This window comes from Lotus japonicus, chromosome 5, assembly GCF_012489685.1.
Source record: "Lotus japonicus ecotype B-129 chromosome 5, LjGifu_v1.2".
Taxonomy (NCBI): domain Eukaryota; kingdom Viridiplantae; phylum Streptophyta; class Magnoliopsida; order Fabales; family Fabaceae; genus Lotus; species Lotus japonicus.
Window position 1 is genome coordinate 16,252,459 of NC_080045.1, and position 17,544 is coordinate 16,270,002.

General features: G+C 41.0%; 1 protein-coding gene across 1 annotated transcript; it reads right to left on the reverse strand.

The window, feature by feature from the left end:
- Window positions 1-5,396: 5,396 nt before the first annotated feature.
- On the reverse strand, window positions 5,397-13,099 carry LOC130719162 (uncharacterized). The gene is made up of 2 exons (XM_057569802.1): window positions 9,279-13,099; window positions 5,397-9,038 (listed from the first exon to the last, which is right to left on the reverse strand). The coding sequence occupies exons 1-2, from the start codon at window positions 13,097-13,099 to the stop codon at window positions 5,591-5,593; spliced, it is 7,269 nt and encodes a 2,422-aa protein (XP_057425785.1). The 3' UTR covers window positions 5,397-5,590.
- Between the last annotated feature and the right edge of the window lie 4,445 nt (window positions 13,100-17,544).

Genomic DNA, 17,544 nt, shown 5'->3' on the forward strand with positions numbered 1-17,544 from the left:
CTCATTGGTTCCTTGCAAACCTTTGAGATGTCTCTTAATGGTAGATCTGAGAAGAAGGCGAAGAGTATAACTTTTGTGTCCAACACTGAAGAAGATGAAGATCAGAGGGAGAAGGATACTGATGCAAACATTGCAGAAGCTGTATCATTACTTAACAAAGCGTTGAAGAGTTTGGGCAGAATGTCAAATACCAATGTCCTGGACAATGTGTCGGACAATGTGAAGAATACTGAATTTCAACTCAAAGACAAACATGAGAATGATACAACCAAGGCTATTCATGTAAAGGCTCTCATTGGGAAGTGATATTCTGATGCTGAGTCAAGTGATGGTGATGAGGAAGAACTAGTTGAAACCTACAAATTGTTGCTGGCTAAGTGGGAGGAATCATGTATGTATGGTGAGAAAGTGAGAAAAGAAGTCAAGGATTTGATTGCCGAGAAGAAGCAACTTCAGAGTAATAACTCCAGTTTGCAAGAAGAAGTAAAGACCATCAGCAAGTTGCGTGAGGAGAATGAGAAACTTCAGATCACTAATGCAAAACTGCAGGAGGAGGTAACATTACTGAACTCAAAGCTTGAAGGTATAAAAAAGTCTATTCGTATGATGAATAAAAGTACTAATGTGTTAGAGGAGATTCATGAAGTTGGGAAAACAGTTGGAGATATGGAGGGGATAGGCTTCAGCTACAAGAGTGCAAATAAGTCTGCTTCATCTAAAAAGCAAACTAAGCAACCAATGTCAGACCCAATGTCGCATCATTCTGTACGACATGTGTACCCTCAGTTCAGAAAATCGAAGAAATCTACTTGGAGATGTCATCACTGTGGTAAACTTGGTCATATAAGGCCCTACTGTTACAAGCTATATGGATATCCTCAGTCTCATGATCAACCAAGGACTAATCCACAAGTAGCTTCATCAAGGAAAGAGTGGAAAACTAAAGAAGGAGTTAGAGTCAAGTTCTTCGGCGAGGAAGAGATGTCTCCACAGCCATCTATGGTGAATAGATCATATTCAAAGGATGTTGCTCTTCTTAAATCTCAGAGTTCTGGTGTAGATGTTATGAAGGAATGGAGGAAGAAATTTGTTGCTGCAAGTTCTCTTGAAGTCTCAAATGCACCAGCAACTGTTCATGCAAGCATAAGTGAATCTGTAAGTGCAGATCCTAATGTTATTGTGCCTAATGTGATTCATGAGATATCAGTTGAATCTGTTTCTATTTCCAATGTTGAACCTCATGTTGAGACATTAGTTAAGACTACTTCAGATGTGAATATGGAACCCTCTGCTGGAAATCCAAACCCCATTGTTGACACATCTGAACTTGATCTCCAAATCCATCAATCTACCTTGGGTTCTGAACCATCTACCGTTTGTAAGAAGTCAGTTATTGAAAGTGTTCATGAATTGTTGTCATTCTGGTCTTAGAAGTGATGGTTTGTTTATGCTGTGCTACCTTTGCCAAATTTGTGTTAAAAAGGGGGAGTAGTTTGGTGAAGAATATGTGTTGTTTCTGTTGCTGTGAAGACTATGTGTGATTTGCAAGTGTTAGCTTTGGTCTGTAATAAGTTGAAGACTCTTTCAAGACAAGGCAAGTAACTGGTTTATGTTCAAGCTGCTACTTTTCAAGTTGCTACTGGTTTACTAGTTTACACTTGTTGGATAGTTAATATTGTCGCAACCGGGGTCGCGGTGGGACGGTGCACAAAGAAGTGTAAAACAGAAGAGTCGCCACCAATATTTTTTAAAATGGGAAAACATCAGAAAACCCATAAAGAAAATGGTCTTCGAAACCAAATCTAGATCCGGGAGTCTATTACGCGCAGGGAAGGTATTAGCACCCCACAGCGCCCGTTTATAAAACGGTTACCTCTAATTAATTGTGCAAAATTAAGTCAGCTTTCTAAATATTTGTTTCACCCCAAAAGAAAAATGTTTTTGATTTTAGTACTATTTGATTTTTGTGTGTTTTGATTTAATTAATTGAAAAAAGAGTTATTTAGAATTTTAGCTTGACAGTTGTAGATGCCTGCTCCTACGTATCCCCAAAGTGCAATGGAGAAATCAAAGCCACGTAGTTCTTTGGAAAGATTGATGTTTTTGTTTTTATATGTTTTGTAAATTTGATTAAAACTTGATTCTTGACTTGATTTGATTAAGGAAAAAAAATTTTGTTTCAAGGTATTGAAGCTCGAAAGGATTTTGAGGATTTGAAGTTCTTTACACGGCTTTCAAATTAAAAAAGGTGTACGCTACCGAGCGGGTAGTCAAGGTAAAGGATAGAAATGCTATTCCATTACCGTAATTAATCTTAAAAATTTAATTATTCATGCTACCAAATGGGTAGTCTAGGTAAATGATAGAAATGCTATTCTATTACCAAAAATGCATTTTTGGAGTATTGTTTATTTACATTTAAAAATCATGCTACCAAATGGGTAGTCAAAGTAAAGGATAGAAATGCCATTCCATTACTGTATTTGACTTTGAACAAATTATTAGTACTCATAACATGTATCAGTTAGACATTCCGCAGCACACAACATATATCTTTGTACTATGCCAAAAGTAACTAGCCAGCAATGAACTAATTACTATCATGGTAGAAAGAAGAATAAATAAAACCAGATGAAAAGCGCATGGGCCAGACCTTGTCTTTTAACCACTAACTCTAAAATTAAACCTGAATTTTTATTCCTTTCAATACTACTCTAAAATTCATTCTGTTTTTTACATGCTTTATGTTCCTTTTGATGATGGTGATTTTAAAACCTCTATGCTTACAGGGATATGATTACAGGGATATGATTGCATGGACACAATGATAGTTCACCTAAGCCAAACATTGGAAAAGAGAGACAGAAGTATGAATTGTTATAAAGGAAAAAATGGAGAGTATCTTCATTATGATTTCTCTTGTTCATTTTCCTACCTAATTATGTAAATTGCATTGAACTATTGAATAGAATTATTTTTGATTCTAAGCAGCATTTCAGTTCAATTTTGTCATGTTTCAAACTGGTTTAAAAGCATATGAAATTCATTTGGCTAAACAAGAATTAAAAGGGAAAGAGTATGTTTACTTGGATGAAGCTAATTTTCTTTCACTCCTTCTCTTCAGCCCTGTGCGTGCCTCCTCTCTTGTGTATGCTCCTAGTTATTCTGGTTGCTATTTGTCACTATTGAGAATTAATGATCAAGAGATGATCACCAATCCAAGGTATTTGCACTCTTGTTTTTATACTCTGCTTTCACACTCGGTTTTTCTCTTCTTCCTCTGTTTTTTCTTTTCTTCCTCTCCTTCCTCCTTTCTACTGCATAATTTCACCCCTTTTATAGAGGTTGGGGGCGGTAAACAATTTGCCTCAAGCTGGTGAGTCCTGCTGTGTAATCTATGACAATAAATTTCCCTAAGCAAGCTGTGTAATCATTCCTAAAAATTCTAAAATTGCGGCTCTGCACCCTTATCTCCTCTTACTTTTTATGGTTTCTTATCCTTTTGTACTGTCAGAAGAAGGTCAAAATTAAATTAACCACACAACTTGTTCATGATAAGCCCTTGGGAAGTAGCATTATCTTCTGCATTGTCAATTTTTCACACCATCTTCTCTTTTTCTACCACATGCCACCGCCACCGCCATGTTTATTTCCCCTGTTTTGAAACATTTACTTCCTTCCATCCTACGTTTCCTAACTTCCTTCTTTCTTTTGCTTTTCTTTAATTAGTTTCGTGACTTTCTATCCTTCCTCCTTCTAGTTTCTGATTTATCTTAACATGTAACAAACTTATCTTCATATTAAAGAATTGAATGTATTTTTTATGTTTTATGTTTTTTTGCTTTTTTTTGTTTGTTTTTTTTTACAATAAGTAAATTAAAACCTAATACTAATAATGATAAAGGGGGCAAAATTTGGTGTTCACAGCTGCCCCTCTTTACTTGTTATTTTTCATAGAGAATATGAAGAACAATTGTTTTCATATTGTCACGATAAAATAAAAGTAAAGATATGCACAAATTTTGTCTCGGAGAAAAGTGGACGCGAGGGTCCAGGCTCGAGGGCCTAACTGAAAGTAAAAGCGGACGCGAGGGTCCAAATACGGGGGCCTAACTGAAAGATAAAAGCGGACGCGAGGGTCCAGGCACGGGGTCCTAACTGAAAGTAAAAGCGGACGCGGGGGTCCAGGCACGGGGGCCTAACTAAAAGTAAAAGTGGACGCGGGGGTCCAGGCACGGGGGCCTAACTAAAAGTAAAAGCGGACGCGGGGGTCCAGACACGGGTGCCTAACTGAAAGTAAAAGCGGACGCGGGGGTCCAGGCACGGGGGCCTAACTGAAAGTAAAAGCGGACGCGGGGTCCAGGCACGGGGGCCTAACTGAAAGATAAAAGCGGACGCGGGGGTCCAGGCACGGGGGCCTAGCTAAAAGTAAAAGCGGACGCGGGGGTCCAGGCACAGGGGCCTAACTGAAAGTAAAAGCGGACGCGGGGGTCCAGGCACGGGGTCCTAACTAAAAATAAAAGCAAATGCAGGGGTCCTAAGTTAGAAAATGGACTAGGAAGGATCCGGAGCCCATCTGAAAGGTAAGATTGGTTGTGGTTTCATCCCTGAACTAAAAAATGGCATGTTTGTGATGCAAAATGCAATGTTTGATAGGCACATTTGATGTGATGCAGATGATGCAAAGATTTTTAGATTATGAGATAGTTTTTGTTTATGTTTTGAGGTGTTGCCTTTGGGACACCAGGTTCCCTAGGATCCATGGATGAGCTAGAACACGATTTGATCCGCTCCCTGCTTTCTTTGCTAGATTGTATGTACTTCTCAAATTCGGGCTTAACCACCTTCTTTGCAAGGTGCCTGGTGACAATTTATTGAACATAGCAGTGATCTGATTCTATCCTTACCATATTAATAAGGTGGTTTGCCGAACTTACCAGGATTAGTGGGACACATGCGAAAAGCAATTGTAAAATAATTTTCAAGTTAAAACTAGTTTCCCTTTAATACATGCTTTCAACAAGATGCAAAAATGAAGTCAATGTATCAAGAAGAGAACAGGTCATCATATTAAAAGGAGAGCCATATTTATACACAAAACTTGCTCATAAAGAAAAAGGGATACATAATGGAATATGGTGGCTATATAGAAGGTGTACAAAAAGGACAACAAAAGAAAAAGGGTGGTCCAGTGCTATGAGGGATGCCCTCTGCGATGAACAGTGCTAGCTTCACTTGGCCACAACTTTGAATGCCCATCAAAAGCCAGCTTCTCACGACTCCTTGAAGCTTTGGAGCGATCAGGAAAAGATCCCTTCTTGCAACCACAAACCTCCATGATCTCATTTGAGTCTTTTTCTTGCCAGATTTCTTTTTTGAGTAGATTCAAACCTCCAACTAAGCCGCCCTTTCAGGTTTTCAGCTTAGTGAATCTATTTACTTTTCTATGACCCTAATTTTTGCCTGGGCCGCTCTTTCGAGTTTTCAACCCATCAGGTCGTTCTAACTTTTGCCTAGCCCGCATTTACAGGTTTTCGAACTAGCGAGCTTTCATTTTTCTTTTCCCCCTTTTTTTTATCTTTTGTTTGTTTTAAGCATGGAACTTTTTGACTGCGTCAGAGTTGACAGGGTGAGTAAGGTCTTCGCCGTCCCTGTTAGTGAGGACCAAAGCGCCTCCTGAAAATGCCTTTCTTACAACATAAGGCCCTTCATAATTCGGAGTCCATTTTCCACGATGATCCTTTTGAGAAGGCAAGATCTTCTTAAGGACTAAGTCTCCTTCTTGAAATTCCCGTGGACGAACTTTCTTCTCGAAGGCTCGCTTCATCCTGCGTTGATATAGCTGGCCATGGCATAATGCAGTTAGTCTTTTGCCTTCAATGAGGTTCAATTGGTCATATCGAGCTCGAACCCATTCTGCTTCTTCCAATTTAGCTTCCATCAATACCCTTAATGAAGGAATTTCAACTTCAATAGGGAGGACTGCTTCCACTCCGTATACCAAGGAAAAAGGAGTTGCCCCGGTTGAAGTGCGCACTGAGGTGCGATATCCGTGTAAGGCGAAAGGGAGCATGTCATGCCAATCCTTGTAAGTCACTACCATTTTTTGGACAATCTTCTTAATGTTCTTATTGGCCGCCTCGACTGCCCCATTCATCTTTGGGCGATATGGGGAAGAATTATGATGCTGGATTTTGAAATCGTCGCACAACTCTTTCATCAATCTATTGTTCAGATTAGTGCCATTGTCAGTGATGATTTTACTCGGCAGACCATATCGACAAATCAACTCCCTCTTGACAAACCTGACCACTACATTCTTTGTAACACTTGCATAAGAAGCTGCTTCGACCCACTTGGTGAAATAATCGATTGCCACCAGGATAAAGCGATGGCCGTTTGACGCCTTAGGTTCGATGGGTCCGATAACGTCCATGCCCCACATTGAGAATGGCCAAGGCGCTGTCAGCACATTCAATGGCACCGGCGGAGCATTGATATTGTCGGCATATGCCTGACATTTGTAGCACTTCTTCACATGGTTAAAGCAATCTGTTTCCATAGTCAACCAGTAATAACCAGCCCTTAATATTTTCCTTGCCATTGAGTGCCCGTTCATGTGGGTTCCAAAGGAGCCTTCATGAATTTCTTTGATAATTATGTGTGCTTCTGCCGCATCGACGCACCGGAGGAGTACTAGATCAAGATTTTTCTTGTAAAGAACATCTCCATCCAAGAAGAAGCTTGTTGCTAATCTTCTCAAGGTTCTCTTGTCATTTTCTGAAGCATTCAGGGGATATTCTCTGCTTTGGATATACCTCTTGATGTCATGATACCATGGCTTCCCATCAGGTTCCTCCTCAACAGCTTGACAGTAAGCCGGCTGATCTCGACTTTGGATTTTAATGAGCGGTACCTCCTCTTCCCGACTTATCTCAAACATTGAGGACAATGTGGCTAGGGCATCAGCTAATTGATTCTCCTCACGAGGAACATGGTGGAGAGTGACTTCGTCGAAATGCTCCAACAAATCTTTGATGTGGGCTTGATAAGGGATCAACTTGGCATCACGAGTCTCCCATTCTCCCTTTAATTGATGGATAACCAGGGCTGAGTCACCATAAACTTCAAGGATCTTGGCTTTTGATTCTATGGCCGCTTTGATTCCCATGGCACATGCTTCATACTCAGCTATATTGTTGGTACAGTCGAAGCACAGTCTGGCAGTCATCGGGGTGTATTGATTCTCAGGGGAAATCAGGATGGCTCCTATTCCATGCCCCATTGTGTTGGAAGCACCATCAAATAGCAGAATCCATTTATCTCGGTCTGAAGGATTTTTCTCTTGAAAGAGTGTCATTATGTCTTCATCTGGGAAGTCGTATTGCATTGACTGATAATCATTTATGGGCTGGTGAGATAAGTAATCCGCCAGAGCGCTACCTTTGATTGCCTTCTGAGTGACATATACAATGTCATATTCAGATAACAAAACTTGCCACCGGGCAATCCTTCCAGTGAGAGCGGGCTTCTCGAAAATGTATTTGATTGGATCCATTTTAGATACTAGCCAAGTAGTGTGACTAAGCATGTATTGTCTTAGCCGGCGGGCAGCCCAAGCTAAAGCGCAACAGGTTCGCTCCAACACCGAGTATCTTGACTCACAACCAGTGCACTTCTTGCTCAAGTAGTATATGGCATGCTCCTTCTTTCCAGAATCATCATGTTGACCTAGAACACAACCCATTGACTCGTCAAGTATTGTGAGGTACATGATAAGAGGTCTCCCTGGGACTGGTGGTACTAGGACTGGCGGATCTTGCAAGTACTGCTTTATTTTATCGAAAGCTTGTTGGCACTCGTCATTCCACCGCGTTGGTTGACTCTTACGCAATAATTTGAAGATTGGCTCACAGGTAGCAGTCAACTGTGATATAAATCGTGCGATGTAGTTTAATCTTCCCAAGAACCCACGAACTTCTTTTTCTGTGCGAGGAGCTGGCATCTCTTGAATGGCTCGGACTTTAGCAGGATCAACTTCTATCCCTTTCTGGCTGACAATAAAACCTAGCAGGTTTCCAGATTTCACGCCGAATGTGCACTTTGAAGGGTTTAGTCTCAGCCTAAACTTCCGCAAGCGTACAAAGAGCTTTTGTAGGTCGATGACATGGTCTTCTTCCGAATTTGACTTTGCAATTATGTCATCCACATAAACCTCAATCTCTTTATGCATCATATCATGGAACAAAGCTACCATGGCCCTCTGATAGGTTGCCCCAGCATTCTTTAATCCGAATGACATCACCTTGTAGCAAAAGGTTCCCCATGGAGTAATGAATGTGGTCTTCTCTATGTCTTCGGTGGCCATCTTAATTTGATTGTACCCGGAGAAACCATCCATGAAAGAGAAAAACTGATGTTGAGCTGTATTATCTACTAGAACATCAATGTGAGGAAGCGGAAAGTCATCTTTAGGGCTAGCCCGATTTAAATCTCGATAATCAACGCACATCCGAACTTTCCCATCTTTCTTAGGGACTGGGACCACATTAGCAACCCATTGAGGGTATTTGGCAACAGCAAGAAAACCTGCATCAAATTGTTTTTTGACCTCATCCCTGATCTTTAATGAAATCTCTGGCTTCATTCGCCTCAACTTTTGCTTGATTGGGGGACATTCAGGCTTTAGTGGAAGCTTATGTTCCACTATGCTGGCATCTAAACCGGGCATGTCTTGGTACGACCATGCAAAGACATCACTATAGTCATGCAAGAGCTTGATCAGTTTGTCGCGTTCACTCTCCTTCATGGAAGCCCCTACCTTGACTTCTCTTTTATCTGTTTCTGTGCCCAGGTTAATCATTTCGATCTGCTCCTCATGAGGTTGGATCTCTTTAGCTTCATGGTTCATAAGTCTTAGAAGTTCTGGAGGAAGTTCATCATCATCTTCCATATCCCCATCAGCTTGATTAATGGGACAGTCAAAGTCAGGCAAAGTGATATTAGCACTGTCCTTTTCAAGGACATCACTGTCCACTCTGCACGATTTGCACAAATGGAAACAAAAAAGCGTAGGCAATGAATAAAAAGAATAACAGGGTAGCACAATAGATGAAGATTTAGATGGGAAATTCAAAAGTGCATTTCATTGATGACATATATTAAAAAGGAAACATAGTAGCCCAATACAAAAAACACATAGCAGGTTTTCCAAGATATTTTACACAAAAAGAACATAAGCCTAGGGCGAGGCATTAAGACAAGCAACATGCAATTACTTTGGCACAGACTTGTAAACCATGGCAAGTTCGACAACCTTCCAATTGCTGAGTTCGGTATCTGATGCGCATGGATGAATCAAATCAACGCTCTGGCCTTCAGGAACATCTTCCTCTGCCACGGCCACCGGGCTGAGAAATTCAAAACCAGCACTTCGAAAAATCTCCAACAAATCGCATATGGGGATTCCTTTACACTTTGGCTCCCTGTTTTCCAACCTGGATTTTCTCTTTTCCCTTTTTTCTAGGGCCACCCTTCTCTTGTCAGCTTTTGTCGGTATGTACCCTAGTCCAAACCGGTCTTTGTTCTCAATCTGCATTGGGACTTCAACAATACCTTTCTCATTCTTTCCAAGCCCATGCCCATGTTGATATCCTCTTTCGAGCATCACCTTGGCAACCATCAAAGAAGCATCTGATAGCTGCGCTTTCACAACAGGTGTTTCCTCATTCACATATGTTGTATTGGCAATCTCTAGTGTCTGGAATAAAGTCTCCAGAGCCTCCTCTTCCGCCTCTATGTATGGAGTTGATAAAGGCTTACTCACAAGTAAGTCCTCTTCTGCTAGAACAACAACCAGTTTGTCATCGATGATGAACTTGATCTTCTGATGGAGCGTCGAAGGCACAACCTTAGCAGTATGAATCCACGGTCTTCCCAACAGACAACTATAGGCTGTTGTGATGTTCATCACTTGAAAAGTCACTTGAAAAGTAGTGGGACCGATCTGAATTGGCAAGTCAATTTCTCCCATCACTTCCCTTCGGGTGCCATCGAAAGCTCTAACTACCGTGTTGCTTGGTCTTATGTGAGATTCATCTGAAGGCAGCTTAGAAAGCGTGGACTTCGGTATTACGTTTAATGACGAGCCATTGTCAACCAACACCTTTGCTAGGATATAATGCTTACATTTCATCGAGATATACAAGGCTCTGTTATGCCCTGCCCCTTCTGCCGGTATTTCATCATCGGAAAAAGTTAAATAGTTATTGGTTGTTATGTTGCCAACAATACCTTCAAACTTGTCAACAGAGATATTGTGAATTACATATGCTTCATTCAGAACCTTCAACAGGGCTTGTCTATGGGGTGCTGAGTTCATCAATAAGGCCAAAAGTGAAATTTTTGCTGGAAGGCGGTTTAATTGGTCAACCACCATATACTCGCTTTGTTTAACAAACTTTAAGAATTCCCCAGCTTCTTCATCAGAAACCACCTTTTTCGGCTCCTTCTCACAAATTACTTCCTCAATGATATCTTCATTCATTTTACTTTTCCCCTTTTCAGACCTTCCAGATTCGGCTGCATGATCTTTTACAAGCTCCTCGGGGGTATAGACACGACCGCTCCTTGTCATTCCACCGACGCCCACAATGTTTGTGATGGCTGAGGTTTCAGAATCAGGAGTCTTAGGTTGATCCTCTTGTGAGCCACCACCAATAACTTGCACATCATATTTCCAGGGCACTGCTTTACTATCCTTGAAGGGGAACGGAGTTGGTAGTTGTATGGTGATCGGTTTGGGTTCAGTAGGGGCCGGAGCATCCAGAGAGCTACCAAACAATGTTTCCTTATATCCAACCGCTGGTACTTTATTCCCTTCAAGAGTATTTGGAACTTGCACAATAATAGGCCTCATTTTGTTCGAGACGGATGTAGTCACAGTTTTTGTATAGTGGATCACAAGCGGTTGTGGAAAGATCGGCATTTGCTCCTCGTTCATTGCCACTTCATGGTCAGACTCAAATTGACTTATTTGAAATAACCGTTGGTCCATCAGATCTTGCAAGGTTTGCTTGAATTCACTGCATTTTTCTATAGAATGACAGACACCAGGGTGAAATCCACACATTTGATCCTCACCTAGGCTTCCTTTAACCATGCCTCTCTTACACATTTCAGCAAAGATAACTCTTAGCGGAGTTTTGACTTCCTCCACTCTCATGATCAAATGTTTTTCAGAGCTTTCTTCAATTGCATTGACTTTAGAGCCCTCATGACCTGGCAACGGATTATTCCCGATGTTTGGTTTTTCTGCGAAATTCAATAGTTTTGCATCGATCAGTTTCTGAACCTTATACTTTAGAGCCATACAATTCTCAGTGGAATGTCCAATGGACCCGGCATGGTAGTCACATCTAGCATTGACATCATAACCCCGTGGGTATGGTGGTTGAGCTGGTTTTAATGGATAAGGAGTTACAAGAGATCCCTGAATAAGCTGTGGCAAGAGCTCAGTGTAAGACACGGGGATCGGATCGAGACGGACTTGGTTCCTTTCCCTATTTCCTTGGTTCACGTTGGGTATGAAGCTCTGGTTTTGGGGTACAAAATTGGGCGGTTGTTGTGGAGCTGGTTGGGTCACAGTGTATGGGGATATTGGGTGATGAATTTGTGGGTAAGTGGCTTGTGTAGTTGCGGCAATGTATTGATAAGGGATTTGAGGTGTGATGGGTGTTTGGTAGAAGTGGGTAGGCCTCTGGAAAGGTTGCCACTGAGAATAACCTCCTTGATGAGCCGTAACTACATTTGTTTCTCCTTCTTTCTTCTTTCCAAACCCTATAGAAGGTTTCTTTATGGTACTCGCAACAGAAGAACCCTGGACGATCTTTCCTGTTCTCATTCCATTCTCCACTCTTTCTCCGATGATGACCATATCGGAAAAGTTAGACGACACGCTTCCAACCATCCTATCATAAAATGGTGACTGGAGAGTTTCGATAAACATTGAAGTGATCTCTTTTTCAGACAAAGGAGGCTCTACTTGAGAGGCCAATTCTCTCCAGCGTTGGGCATATTCTTTGAAAGTTTCGCTTTCCTTTTTTGTCATGTTCTGGAGTTGCATTCTGTCAGGAGCCATATCAGCATTATACTTGTACTGTTTTAGGAATGCATCAGCCAAGTCTCCCCAACTGTGTATACGAGATCGTTCCAGATGCATGTACCAATTCAGAGCTCCTTCAGCCAAACTGTTTTGGAAGAAGTGAATCAGCAACTTCTCGTCATGTGCGCATGCAGCCATTTTCCTACAATACATGGTCAGGTGACTCTTTGGACATGTGGTGCCCTTGTATTTATCAAACTCCGGAGCCTTGAACTTTGGTGGAATCACCACATCTGGGACCAGACATAAACCCGCTGCATCATTAAAACCATAATTTCCGCCCTCCATGGCTCGCATCCTTTCTTCCAGTAACTGCAACCTTTCTTTGGATTGACCATCCTCGGCAAAGTGGTTTGGTGGATTTCCTTGGGCACTAAGATTAAGTGTATGCGGTTGAGGGATATTTAGTGAGTTATGAGGAAGATATGTCTGGGATATGTCTTGTTGATTAGTGTTCATAGGTGGCACAGGGCTTGGCATAACAGCATGTACAGGTGCGGAAGACATGTGGACCTGTGGCGTTTCGGTGGTATTTGTTGGTGGGCCTTGAGACGAGGTAAGGTTTACTTGAGTGGTGGTTGGTGGATTGTTGTCTGTTTGGTTGATAACCACAGAGGGTGTATAACCAGGAGGGAGACCATAAGGCGGGAATTGGACCTCGTGAGGTTGGGAGGTTTGCTGGAAAGGCATGTTGGAATGCACGGTTAGAGGCATAACTATCCCTTGCGGATGGACCCCTTGAGCATGCACAGGTAAAGGAAAGAAGCCAGGTGGAAACTCTGGAGTAGATGACAGTCCTTCACTCCTTCTTTGGTTCTCCTCATCTCTTTCTCTCCTCATTGTTTCCTTGAAAGCTTCAATGAACTCGGACATATGTTCTTTGATTTGATTGATGCCCTCCCTTAGCTCTGCGTTGACTTGCTCTTGCTCATCCATCGTCCTGGATCGGGAACGAGTCCGATAGGAATGTCGCGAATACAGCTTGCTTGTTTTGATTACTGGTTTTCGTGAAAGTGAGTTTTTGTTAATTAAGAAAATGTTATAAAAATAAAATGGTTAACTAAGAAAAAAAACAAATGTGATTGTCGTCAAATTTTGTTAACACGCTTGATGCACGAGGGTTCCCCAAGTTTTAACGCTAGAGGAAATGCCCCTTAGGTTATGAAGATGGTTGATAAATGATCTAAGGGAGCATCCACCCCTCACTAGACGATATCGTTTCCATTGACCACGTATTTGAGAACTCCATGCCGCGAGACCCATACCTCATCGAAGGGCTAATGGCCTCATGATGAGTGTACGGTTGACATTTTTCAAGTGGGCATCTACCTCTCAATAAATAACGTCTAAATTATGCCAAACAACATCAGATATTTGAACTAGCCAGTGTGGTGACAAAACACATCCTTCCATTGATTGCAAATTCAAAGTACAAGGCCGCTAAAGATGCCGAACTAAAGTACAAGGCCACAAAAAAGTTCAAACATCGAAGATTACATCAACTCATTCTTTTTCATCTTCCTAAGATCCTTGGCAATTTTCTGACAATATTTCATGAATTCATCTATCTTTGGGGGAAGTTTTAGCCAGAGAGCAACACCACTTGCCCCACGGAAGAGCTCTAGCCACTGCCTAGTGAGATAATGAACGCTTCTGGACAGGTTTAAATATTTATCCATCCAAACATTCTTTCTGCGTTCTAATTCTTCAGCCATTAACAACCACCTCTTTATCAGCTTATCTTTCTCCATCTGACTGTTATATGCCTGAATCCTCCATTGCCTCACCTCAACAGTTAATTCTTCAATCTTCTTCTTCATGATTTCCCCCTCATGGTTTGCCATCATTAGTGAGTCATGATATTCTTTGAACAAGGACCAGCTCTTGTCAGCATAAGCACGAGCTTCAATTAATTCTTCTTTCAACTTTTCCATGGCTTGTTCCTGGCATTGAATCTCTGCCTTCAACTCATCTTTTTCCTCTAACAATTTTCCCAGCTTGATTTCTTGGGCTTTCACCTTCTCTTGTGACTTTTGTAATTCATATGATGTTGACCTCGCTCTTTTTGGTTCTCGATAAGCATTGTCACAGTCTTTTTTCAATTCTTCTATCTTTTCACCCATCTTCTTACATTGATGCTGGAGCCTTATAGCTTTCACCTCTTCTTGGTCTTTCTTTCCCTCTAAGCTTATCACATGCGCCTTCAACATCTCTATCTGAGATACCATGCTCGCAATGTCTTGGTTTGACCTTTGAGCCACAGGGTCAACTTTTTGCATACGACTTTGTACATCTCTAGCTGCTCTCCATTCCTCGTACTCTTTGGAAATTATCAGACGAGGTCTTCCTAACTCATTATCTCCTTTCTTGTGGACATTTTTCCAAGCTCTTTTTACTTGAGCTTCTAGACCTTTGGTGCCCTCTTTACCATATAAGAAGCTTAAACCTCCCAGTTGTTTCTAGGAAGGTATAACTTGAGTCCGTTTGAGCTGTAGGAGAGCTATAGCCGGAGTATAAGCTACACAACCTCTCGACCCCATTAATGGTACGTTATGAAAGTCCCCACAACTGAAGATTACCTCATTCGGGTGATACCAAGGGCAAACCCATTTAAATGTTCTCAATTCCATGCTGGCAAACTCATTTTTCCATTCCCCAACTCCTTGCACTTTCTTTGGAATTCGCCAAAAATCCTTGAGCGCATTCGGTATAGGGCCCATGTGATCTTTAGCATATACATGGGTTATGATCCACACATAGAGCAAGTGGGGACAACAGCGGAGGGTTCCCCCTTTCTTTTCATCTCCTTTTATCTCATGACAAACCTCCATGGAAAGAAATGTATCAGCTAAAATTGCCGTGACGGGGTCCGCCCCTTGCATCTCATACTGAAAGAACACATCCATAGCAGCTTGATCTACAAAATCTACTGTGAAGGGGAATAGTACCAATCCGAATATAGCAAGGGCCAATGTTTTGCTGAAATATGCCCAGTTCCCTTCTCGAGCCAAATCTTCAAGATGATTTTCCAAAATAGCCTTTCGTATTGCATGAACTGAACCTTTCTTTCCAAGTGAAAACTGATGTGCCGGCATGCCAATGAGACGTGCTATCTTCTTCCCATCCACGTAACTTCCCCCGTAGGTATATACTCCAGCACTTTCTTTGACAGGGAATCCTATGATCCTCTTGTATTCTTCTAATGTAGGAACAATGTCTAAATTAGGCAGCTCAAAGCATCTGATATCAGACTTCCAGAACTGGGCCAAGGCGCTCAATGCAGCTTTTTCTATAGTGATTCGAAGCAAATCCAGCATCTGGCCATATCTCTTATTAAAGTTGGACCTCGCTTCCTGTGGCATATGTTGACAGAGATATTGCACTCTTTGCATATCATTCACCACCGCATTAATTCTGATGCTTCTGTTCTTTTCTGACGTGTCAATGGTTTGACTTTGAACCCCTTCCATCATCAAGTGTTAACAAAATCGTGCAACCTATAATAAGAAAGTCTAGCAAAGGAGTTAATTAAGAAAAGAAAATTGTTTATATTATCACTATATTACATGATGATGCATGGGTTAATTTGATATGATTAGATGCAAAAGAATGACATATTATCGACAAATGAATCTATGTATAAAATGAGAGAAATGAGTAAAAAAGCACGCTCTCCTTTTGTCCTAAGAAGTGGAACTTATGGGATGTGGATATTGAATCGTCTAAGACCCTAATCAGGTGAGAGCTATAGTCAAATTATGTGCAAACTCTCCGGGTGGTTCTAGACTTCTAATAATCATGGTTCCCAGATTACCCTCGTCACACAGACAAGGACCCGATTCATGAATTAATCGCCCGTAAGGATAAAACTTCTCAAGCGAATAATTCATAAGCCAGTAATAATCTGAGTGGTGACTCAACAATCGTCACGTGAACACTAGGTTCCACATGACAATTATCGAGAACACCTCCTACTCCTGAGGTTCGCACGGGCTCGGGTATAGAGTCCAAAGTAGTTTGTGCATCGAGCAGTGATAGTGGGGTGTGTGTAGAGAGCATACCAACCTTCACCCCTAATACTACCCAATCTTGCAAAAGGAACACACAGATTCATATATGTATATACGACTAATATATCCTGGTAGTCGTCTACCCTAAGACCTCAAGCAATATCAGATATTAACATAATATTGAGCATATATAAGAGAAAACAAACAAGAAACACAAGAAAAGGGTAAAACAAATTTTAGAGAAAGCTAGCAGTTTGCATAATCAATTAGTCAGGCTTGACTCTCAAAAGTCCCCAGCAGAGTCGCCATCTGTCGCAACCGGGGTCGCGGTGGGACGGCGCACAAAGAAGTGTAAAACAGAAGAGTCGCCACCAATATTTTTTAAAATGGGAAAACATCAGAAAACCCATAAAGAAAATGGTCTTCGAAACCAAATCTAGATCCGGGAGTCTATTACGCGCAGGGAAGGTATTAGCACCCCACAGCGCCCGTTTATAAAACGGTTACCTCTAATTAATTGTGCAAAATTAAGTCAGCTTTCTAAATATTTGTTTCACCCCAAAAGAAAAATGTTTTTGATTTTAGTACTATTTGATTTTTGTGTGTTTTGATTTAATTAATTGAAAAAAGAGTTATTTAGAATTTTAGCTTGACAGTTGTAGATGCCTGCTCCTACGTATCCCCAAAGTGCAATGGAGAAATCAAAGCCACGTAGTTCTTTGGAAAGATTGATGTTTTTGTTTTTATATGTTTTGTAAATTTGATTAAAACTTGATTCTTGACTTGATTTGATTAAGGAAAAAAAAATTTGTTTCAAGGTATTGAAGCTCGAAAGGATTTTGAGGATTTGAAGTTCTTTACACGGCTTTCAAATTAAAAAAGGTGTATGCTACCGAGCGGGTAGTCAAGGTAAAGGATAGAAATGCTATTCCATTACCGTAATTAATCTTAAAAATTTAATTATTCATGCTACCAAATGGGTAGTCTAGGTAAATGATAGAAATGCTATTCTATTACCAAAAATGCATTTTTGGAGTATTGTTTATTTACATTTAAAAATCATGCTACCAAATGGGTAGTCAAAGTAAAGGATAGAAATGCCATTCCATTACTGTATTTGACTTTGAACAAATTATTAGTACTCATAACATGTATCAGTTAGACATTCCGCAGCACACAACATATATCTTTGTACTTCACTATGCCAAAAGTAACTAGCCAGCAATGAACTAATTACTATCATGGTAGAAAGAAGAATAAATAAAACCAGATGAAAAGCGCATGGGCCAGACCTTGTCTTTTAACCACTAACTCTAAAATTAAACCTGAATTTTTATTCCTTTCAATACTACTCTAAAATTCATTCTGTTT